At 55.2% G+C, this 9,915-nt stretch overlaps 1 protein-coding gene across 1 annotated transcript; it reads right to left on the bottom strand.

The window, feature by feature from the left end:
- Positions 1 to 4,760: 4,760 nt before the first annotated feature.
- NAA20 (N-alpha-acetyltransferase 20, NatB catalytic subunit) lies at positions 4,761 to 9,064 on the bottom strand. The gene is made up of 6 exons (XM_084523155.1): positions 8,938 to 9,064; positions 8,766 to 8,790; positions 8,587 to 8,677; positions 7,242 to 7,377; positions 6,056 to 6,201; positions 4,761 to 5,093 (listed from the first exon to the last, which is right to left on the bottom strand). Exons 1-6 carry the CDS (start codon positions 8,988 to 8,990, stop codon positions 5,008 to 5,010), a joined length of 537 nt encoding a protein of 178 aa, XP_084379281.1. The 5' UTR covers positions 8,991 to 9,064; the 3' UTR covers positions 4,761 to 5,007.
- Positions 9,065 to 9,915: the final 851 nt, after the last annotated feature.

Genomic DNA, 9,915 nt, shown 5'->3' with positions numbered 1-9,915 from the left:
TAAACACGCTCACCGTCATCTGCAAACACAGAGAACCAGCATTCACTAGCCCTAACCCTAACCCCAACCCTCACCCTCACCCTAAACTCTAACCCTAGCCCCAGCCCTAGTCCCTAACCCCAACCCTGGTTCCCGAGAACTTCATTTCCAGGCATGCTCTGGGCGCTCAACATGGCCTCCCGGAGGTCCGGAGTCCCAAAAATACATTTCCCGGCATGCTCTGGGCACCCAACATGGCCTCCCGGAAGTTCGGAGTCCCAGAACTACATCTCCCGGCATGCTCCGGGCAGTCAACACGGCCTACCGGAAGCCTGGTGCCGGAAAACTACACCTACCAGAACTCCCTGGACAGCCAGCACGGCCAATCAGAGGCCGAGTTTTCGAGAACTACATTTAACAGCACTCACTGTAACCCTAGCCCTTCCCGCCCTTACACAAAAAAGCCTCAAGCCCTATCCCTAAACATCCTCGAAACCCCTACGGACCTAACCCAAACTATTTACCACACTAAACCCCTGAAGTCCTATGCCTAAAACCCCTAACCCAATAAATTAAGACGCTCAAATCCCAAACCCGCAAAATTGAGATGCTCAAATCCCAAACCCGAAAAAATAGGACGCTCAAATCCCAAACCCCCTTCCAAAAAAGAAAAAGAAAAATCAAGAAAAAAAAAATCAAACAAAACAAAAACAACAAAAGGGGTAGATCTGGTGGCATCTGCCCTGTAACCCTGCAAAAATCACGAGGGACCTAGAACAACAAAGCAAACGCACAAAATAACATTGACATCCTATCCATAAATGTGCTATAACAATTAATCACCTCCAAAGAGCTTCAAGCAATAAATGCACATACTACTAGATCGGTTTCCTCTAAAAGATCGTACCAGACCCTGACCCACCAAAAGAACCCTGCATGTAGCTAACAGAAGCATCAACAAAGCACTGACCCCAAAGAGCAGCCCGGGCAGAAGGAGCTCTCTGATGCCGTGCCTGGGGCTCCTATACCATTTGGCCCCGCCCAGCACCCAAACCCAATCACCTGGGAAAGAGGAGGGGGCAAACCACAAGAAAGAGAGCAGGAGCAGCAGCAGCTGTGTTCTTTTATTTATTTATTTATTTGTTTTTTTTGTGCCTATCCCTAGTTTACAGCATGCAGAGTGCAGACAAAAGAACTGGGGTGCTTCTAGAAGCAAAATTTACCGTATTTATGCCTCAGCTTTGAACATAGAAAGGACAATACAACCAAGAAAGTAAATGAAATATTTTCCACGGGAATTAGCTCAAACTTCTCATTTACATATGAAGAAAAATCTAGGAGCATAGGAAATTACACATCAAAAAAAAAGATGTAATAAGCAACGCGCATGCGTGGCGCCCGGTTGCCTGCAGTATCCCATCGTGGCCAGCAGGTGGCGGCAGAGGGCGCACGCGGAGGACACCGTGCATGGGCAGCCCCCGGTTGCCTACAGTACCGCTTTCCCACCAGCAGATGGCGGCAGATGGCGCCCGCAGGCGTCACCGCGCATGCGCTCCCCGGCCGCCTGCAGTACCCGTTTCCCACCAGCAGGTGGCGGCAGAGGGCGCCCGCGGGCGCCACCGCGCATGCGGGGACCCAGTCCGCGTGCAGTACCCGATTCCGACCAGCAGGTGGCGGCAGAGGGCGCCCGCGGGCGCCACCGCGCATGCGCGGACCCCGGCCGCCTGCAGTACTCGTTTTCCACCAGCAGGTGGCGGCAGGGGGCGCCCGCGGGCACCACCGCACATGCGCGGACCTCGTCTGCCTGCAGCACTCGTTTTCCACCAGCAGGTGGCAGCAGAGGGCGCCCGCGGGCACCACCGCGCATGCGCGCATGCGTGGTGCCCGGCTGCCTGCAGTACTCGATTGCCACCAGCAGGTGGCGGTAGAGGGCGCCCGCGGGCGTCACAGCGCATGCGCGGACCCCGTCCGCCTGCAGTACCCGACTCCGACCAGCAGGTGGCGGCAGAGGGCGCACGCTGGCACCACCGCGCATGCGCGGACCCCGGCTGCCTGCAGCACTCGATTGTCACCAGCAGGTGGCGGCAGAGGGCGCCCGCGGGCGCCACCGCGCATGCGCGGACCCCGGCCGCCTGCAGTACTCGTTTTCCACCAGCAGGTGGCGGCAGGGGGCGCCCGCGGGCACCACCGCGCATGCGCGGACCTCGTCTGCCTGCAGCACTCGTTTTCCACCAGCAGGTGGCAGCAGAGGGCGCCCGCGGGCACCACCGCGCATGCGCGCATGCGTGGCGCCCGGCTGCCTGCAGTACTCGATTGCCACCAGCAGGTGGCGGTAGAGGGCGCCCGCGGGCGTCACAGCGCATGCGCGGACCCCGTCCGCCTGCAGTACCCGACTCCGACCAGCAGGTGGCGGCAGAGGGCGCACGCTGGCACCACCGCGCATGCGCGGACCCCGGCTGCCTGCAGCACTCGATTGTCACCAGCAGGTGGCGGCAGAGGGCGCCCGCGGGCGTCACCGCGCATGCGCGGAACCCGGCCGCCTGCAGTACCCGATTCCGATCAGCAGGTGGCGGCAGAGGGCGCCCGCTGGCACCACCGCGCATGCGCGGACCCCGGCTGCCTGCAGCACTCGATTGTCACCAGCAGGTGGCGGCAGAGGGCGCCCGCGGGCGTCACCGCGCATGCGCGGAACCCGGCCGCCTGCAGTACCCGATTCCGATCAGCAGGTGGCGGCAGAGGGCGCCCGCGGGCGTCACCGCGCATGCGCGGAACCCGGCCGCCTGCAGTACCCGATTCCGATCAGCAGCTGGCGGCAGAGGGCGCCCGCGGGCGTCACCACGCATGCGCGGACCCGGGCCGCCTGCAGTACCCGATTCCGACCAGCAGGTGGCGGCAGATGGCGCCCACGGGCTCCACCGCGCATGCGCGGACCCCGGCCGCCTGCAGTACTCGATTGCCACCAGAAGGTGGCGGCAGAGGGCGCCCGCGGGCGTCACAGCGCACGCGCGCCCCCCTTCCGCCTGCAGTATCCGATTCCGATCAGCAGGTGGCGGCAGAGGGCGCCGGCGGGCGCAACCGCGCATGCGCGGACTCCGGCCGCCTGCAGTACTCGTTTTCCACCAGCAGGTGGCGGCAGAGGGCACCCGCGGGCGTCACAGCGCATGCGCATTTAAGGTCCGCTTGCAGTACCCGATTCCCACCAGCAGGTGGCGGCAGAGGGCGTCCGCGTGCACCACCGCGCATGCGCGGACCCCGGCCGCCTGCAGTACTCGATTGCCACCAGCAGGTGGCGGCAGAGGGCGCACGCGGGCACCACCGCGCATGCGCGTACCCCGGCCGCCTGCAGTACTCGATTTCCACCAGCAGGTGGCGGCAGAGGGCGCCCGCGGGCGTCACCGCGCACGCGCGCCCCACGTCCGCCTGCAGTACCCGATTCCGATCAGCAGGTGGCGGCAGAGGGCGCCCGCGGGCGCCACCTGTCGGTGGAAAAGAGAACGCCCGCTCTCAAAGAGAGCGCAGTAGTCGTTTTCCACCAGCAGGTGGCGGCAGAGAGCGCCCGTGGGCGCCACCGCGCATGCGCGTCCTCCGGCCGCCTGTAGTACTGTTTTCCCAACAGCAGGTGGCGCCAGAGGGCGCCCGCGGGCGCCACCGCGCATGCGCGCCCCCCGGCCGCCTGCAGTACTCGATTGCCACCAGCAGGTGGCGGCAGAGGGCGCCCGCGGGCGTCACCGCGCACGCGCGCCCCCCGGCCGCCTGCAGTACCCGATTCCGATCAGCAGGTGGCGGAAGAGGGCGCCGTCTGCTGCCATCGCGCATGCGCGGACCCCGGCCGCCTGCAGTACTCGTTTTCCACCAGCAGGTGGCGGCAGAGGGCGCACGCGGGCACCACCGCGCATGCGCGCCCCCCGGCCGCCTGCAGTACTCGATTGCCACCAGCAGGTGGCGGCAGAGGGCGCCCGCGGGCGTCTCCGCGCACGCGCGCCCCCCGTCCGCCTGCAGTACCCGATTCCGATCAGCAGGTGGCGGCAGAGGGCGCCCGCGGGCGCCACCTGTCGGTGGAAAAGAGAACGCCCGCTCTCAAAGAGAGCGCAGTAGTCGTTTTCCACCAGCAGGTGGCGGCAGAGAGCGCCCGTGGGCGCCACCGCGCATGCGCGTCCTCCGGCCGCCTGCAGTACTCGTTTTACACCAGCAGATGGCGGCAGAGGGCACCCGCGGGCGCCACCTCCCATGCGCGGCCGCCGTCCGCCTGTAGTACCCCTTTCCCACCACCAGGTGGCGGCGGAGGGCGCCGTCTGCTGCCATCGCGCATGCGTGGAGTTCGGCCGCCTGCAGTACTTACTTCCCACCAGCAGGTGGCGTTCAACCCTGCCGTTAAATACCTGCAGTATGGGATGAGAACGCAAGAAACCCTTACTGTGGCTTATTTCAGTGGATGCAGCATTCCAAGTTTATGTATGGTACCAAGAACTGGTCTTGAATCGCGTCCTCCGTAGATAGAAATCCTCGAGTTCTTTATTTGCCTGGATTTTCCAAATTGAGCATGGACCACATTGAGTTCAGCCCCTCCTTGTGCCACAGAACTTGAAAAAATGTCCAAATTGTCTGTAACAGGTGTATTTTCTATGAAAGTATTAATACACTACCTCCGCTTGTCCCTCTTCCTGGGTATTGTACAATAATATTTTCACTGGTCATGATTAATGGCATTTTTAGGAGTTTTACTATTACTGGCCAATTATCTTTGATTTTAGAAAAATAAAAAACACACACCGTGCACCATGTCACCAGGTGATTCCATTTAATAGTCTCTGCATTACCAATATTTGAAAAGAAAATTCACTAGGGGAAGTTCAGAAGTCTGCAGCTATTACCAATAAAGACGGTGTAAGTAAACTTCTCAATATTGCTTTTGGTGTTTCATGAGAAAAAAACATTGCGGCTATGTTTTCTCATCTGTAAGGTTTTGGGGGGTAGACAGAAAAGCAATCCAAAATTCTTAGCATGTTGCCTGAGAATCACGGTTTACAGTTACTCGATGTCTTCCGGTCTCACAGGATGCGGAAGAGGTATAATAGATTTCTTCTCCGTATCTCTGGAAAGTGCTTTTCTCATATCTGTAGCAAGAGGAACAAGATGTTGTTGTAACAAGAGTTGTTGCACAAAGCCATACTAAGCAAATTCCCTATTACAGTTAGATTGAAAGTTACCACTTTCAATCAAGCTGATTTTGGCAGCAATGTTAACAATTCAAATCATTAGTGCGGCACAAAATTCATCTGAATGTCAAGAAAATGGCAGGCTAAAAGGGCAAACATGACTTAAGTCATCTGCAACAACTGTAGTTGTCTGTCCACAGCCTTTGTATTTCGTATGTTACTTGAATCTGAAACGATGAATGGATGAACAGAAAAGATACACAGCAAGCCCAAAGAAGCTTTCGTGGAGGACACTTACAGGAAAAAATACCTTGCAATAACAAGCACCTAGTACTCCTGTTTTTTTAACACAGTACTTGAAATTTCCATGTCCTTTATCCTTTAAATTGAAAAGGCCACCCAATTCTCTGTCACTGTGGACCATTAGCCTCTGTAAGATTTTAATTGGCTGAGAAAAACAATTCCTCAAGTCCGTATAATCAAGGGACAACAAAACAAATGCGGGGGGGGGGGGACCGTCACAGAAAAGGAGGGAAGAGAAAGGAAGAAGAAGGAAAGCACAGCCATTCCTCTTCCCAGTGGCATCAGGAAGAAGTCCAGGCACCTGCCAGGAGCATTCTTTCCATTAGATAAGTAACCAAACGTTATTTATCCTTACTCACAGAATAACATGTCTTTGTACTTGATAGCTTACTCATCTGGTATTTTATTTTACCATGGATACAATGCAACGTGCAAACCACAAGGTTGAGTTTTTTAACAGATATTAATCCTCAGCAGGAAAAGCTATCTAAAGGAAGAAGTAAAATCCCATTAAACAACCACCACCTTAACTTTTTCCCTATAAACAAAACACAGGGACAACCCTGGGACACACAAGAGGACCTTTCCATTCAACGTGGGGTAGAACAAGTACTTACCATAAGCATCCTCATCAGGCTCTCCATTGCTAGCAGAATAGTACTCTAACACTGTCCGGTACACACTGTAGCCCAGTTGCTTATACATGTTTACCGCAACCTGATTTGATACTCTCACAAAGAGATCAACGAAAAATCCGCCCTTTCTTTTAAAAAATAAACAAAACACAGTAAGAACAAGCAGGTGAATATATTTCCAATTAAAAACCCACAACATGTAACCAAGAACAGGTCTGATGAGGCAATACACTAATCAGGTATGTTTCACGCTGTTATAACAGATGCACTCCTTTTACCATGGGACAAGCCCAGTATTGGCCTAAGTTATTTTTTTTGGTCACATGAACAATCTTCTACACCATCCAGTGCACTCAGAATTATTAACAAAAAGAACAGGGCCAGCCAAATACCCACAGAAGCCTCATTTTCATATATATATGTATATATATGTATATATATATACATTTTCATATGTATATATATATGATTATTTTAATTATAATCCGTACTTTAGATGCATTTACATTGCACTAGCTTAGGGACTGCCCCCTTCAAAATGAACATGGGAAGAAAAATCAGTCTCACAATTCAGTTGCCTAACAGCAACTGAGGAGACAGCCCTCAGTATGCAAGTTCTTCAAAGAATCAAGCAATTTGGGGATTCAACCAACCACAATAGGGTTGCCCTACTGGCACGAGCTAGGGACATTTCCCTAATGTGTTCATTTTCTGCAGGTACGAGTAAGCCAGCATGAGATGGAAAATAAGCTAAGTTACTGTCTGCAGCACTACATTTGCGTAATATTGCGTCCAAGGGAACCCGCACAAAGCCCACAGCCGCTAAACAAGTATGTTGGGGGCACTGTGGAAAACACTGTTGGTAGGAAAAGAACTTCACAAAATATCAAGAAAAGGATAATTTATACTGTGTCTTTGCTGCAATTTAGACTACTTCCCATTCATCATGGCAAGTGAGCTTTCATAGAAATCAAGACATTTTAAAATGCCGAGCGAAGTTTTTAGCTCTTGTTCTCTACAGGGAATTTCAGTCAGCTGGGGGCACTATTTAATAGAGAAGTCCGGGAGTCTGGGTACGTTTCATGTAAAACAAATACCTAAACCAGGGACAAAAGTCTACAGAAAGAATACTTTACAAGATCAGCTTAAAGAGAAGGGTAATACTCACTTTTCTGAGATTTCTTCCAATAGTTCCATCAACTTGGCAGCCAAACCCAGCCGTCGAAATTCTGGTGCAACAGAGAGAGCAGTAACATGTCCGTGCCATTCTTCCCTGGCCACAGAGCCTTCTGCTTTACCCATTACTGCGGACATACAGAGTATCAGCACAGCAGCACCTCTGGGACACCGCACCCCAGGTGTACATCGTTACAGAGGAGTATATGAACACATGCTGCAACAACTGTGGCAAAAAGCTGAACAAAGCATGTCTGTGTTATCACTCTATGACTTAGCAACTCTGTACGGTTACGGGTCAAATATCAGAGCTTCAGAGAAAGGCAGACAAGGCCCCTGAAGGTCACATTTCTGTCTGGATTCCAAGCTCTATTGGAAAGACCCCCAGATGCTAGTTCCTGATTTCACCAACTGCACGCTAACAGAACCTATTCTGACACCCAACTTCACCTACCGCAGACAATGCAGATGGTTCTCATACAGTTCTGCTTCATTGCATCAGACATCATTTTGCTCGTTTTACACTAGTCTCTTGACTAGCATTAAAAAAGTTAAATCATTTTTCAAAGTTTGTTTTTTGAGGAGTGCCTTCTAAATAAAAGCCTTAAGCAATTCTCATGAGTCTTTAAACAAGCAGAATTCGGGGTCTGACTGGAATAATGGAAGAACAGAGGGCTACAAGCCAAAAAACTAGTTCATCACCCTAGCAACTAAAGGAAATTTCTGGTCGCTTTGAGGGGGTAGAACTTGGGCAGCTTTGCTAATCTGGCAAAAGACAGCTTAGACCCTGCAAACACGTTACATGTAGCCAAAAGAGGTGGGTTTTTCTGTTTGTTTGTTATTCTGGGGGGAGGGGGAAGAGTTGGGTGGGGAGCGGGGGTGTCTTTGGAGCTTGTTTCTACACAGCACCACACAAGCGTTAGATTGTGAACAACCCTTCAAACCTTCTGTCGCACGCAGTACTTCAGAAACACCCGTCACTCACAGCACCAATGCTTTAGGCTTCAACACATAGAACGGGCCATTTCCCCACTCTCTGCAAAGGCCTCCCGGGATGCCGGGGCAGCGATAACGAGGAGGGCGAACCGGCAGACAGCCCTAGTAGCGGGTACTGCTGGCGAACGCCACCGCGGCAAGGCAAGGCAAGGCAAGGCAAGGCTCGGCTCGGCTCCCCGGCCCAGGGCTGGCTCTCGGCGGGCGAAGGGAAGCCCGAGCCCGAGCCCGGAGCTAAGCGCCGCTCGCAGCGCGCCCGCCCCGCGGCCCGAGAGCAGCCGGAGCCCCCGCCGAGCGCTGCGGCCCCGGAGCGGCGGGGCCGGGGCCGGGGCCGGGGCACTCACTGTAACCCATCAGCTCCCCGCCGGGCGCCTCCGCCACGATGAAGTACTCGGGCCAGTGCGCCAGGTACTGCAGGTAGAAGGGGATCCCGTACTGCGGTCGCCAGTTAAGGAGCACAGCCACACCGGCGCGGCGCCCCCCGAGGCCTCCCGCCAGGCGGCCGGCGGCAGCGGAAGGATACGGTCTCCGTCAGCGGGTCCAGGTTGCTGCGGGGAGAGCGAGGGAGGGAGGGAGGGAGGGAGGGAGAGAGAGAGAGAGAGAGCGAGAGAGAGCGAGCAACGCTCAGCGCGGGCCTGGCCGGGCTGCGGGGCCGGGGCCGGGGCCGGCCCGGGGGGGTGTGGGGTGTCACTCACATGTTGTTGAAGCGGAACAGGTCGTCGCAGGTGAAGGCGCGGAGCGACGTCATGGCGCTGCTGGGCCGCCGCCGCCACCGGCGCTGCCCCGGAAATGCTCCCGCCGCCCCGGGGCCTCTTCCGGCGGGGAGGAGGGGCAGCTCCGCCGGCCCCGCCCCGCGGCCCGGCCCCGCCCCGCAGCCGCCCGCCCGGGCCGAGGCCGCGCCGCCAGGCGCCGTGCGCCAGGGCCAAGGCTCGCGGGGGGCGCCGCGGCCGCCGCCTTGCCAAGAGACCCGTGCGGGCCCCCTCTGCTTTCCCCCGGCTCCCCCACGGCACCTCCGTGTCCTTCCTTCGGGCGCTCTGGGGCTCTGCGGGACATCGGACCCACACCCTGCCCTCTGAACCGCCCCGGTGCTTGGAGCTGCGGCTGCCTAATTGGCTCACCTGCCAGGAGTGCTGTTTGTTATACGGAAGGACGGAAGAAAAAAAAAAAAAAAATACCCTTCCAGTCACCCCGTTACTAGGCTACCGACACCCATGCTTGCGCCTCCGCGTGCACCGAGTGCACAGGCAGTACCGCTTACTTCCCTCTCTAATGCTTTTACAAAGCTACATCAACTCAGAAACGGTCGAACGTTTGTTTCCCTGTCACTATTTACCTGAATTCAATTTACGATTCAGAAAAAATTTCACCTATGCCTCGGCCTCCATCTTTCAAATGAATAGCTGAAGGAGAGCTGTGTTTCAACTGATTGTCAGAATTATATTTGCAGGCGTTGTCGCTGAATAACCAACGGCTTAAGGTTATCAGAATGAGCACAGAAACGTTCAGCTTCTTCAATACCCAGTTTCTTTCGAGACTTACAGGTGTCAGGCCACTTCATACAACACTAAGTTTTAGGATAATTCCTACGATCATGAGTTCATTTCTGCCGTGAAGGTATGTTCCTTCTTCCTCACAAGTTCATTTGTACATAAACTCAAGGTATTTCCACATAC

The sequence above is a fragment of the Aythya ferina genome, assembly GCF_964211825.1.
Source record: "Aythya ferina genome assembly, chromosome: 6".
In the NCBI taxonomy this organism is placed as follows: Eukaryota; Metazoa; Chordata; class Aves; order Anseriformes; family Anatidae; genus Aythya; species Aythya ferina.
The sequence above is the reverse complement of the archived record's forward strand: the minus strand, read 5'-3'. Positions and strand labels throughout refer to the sequence as shown.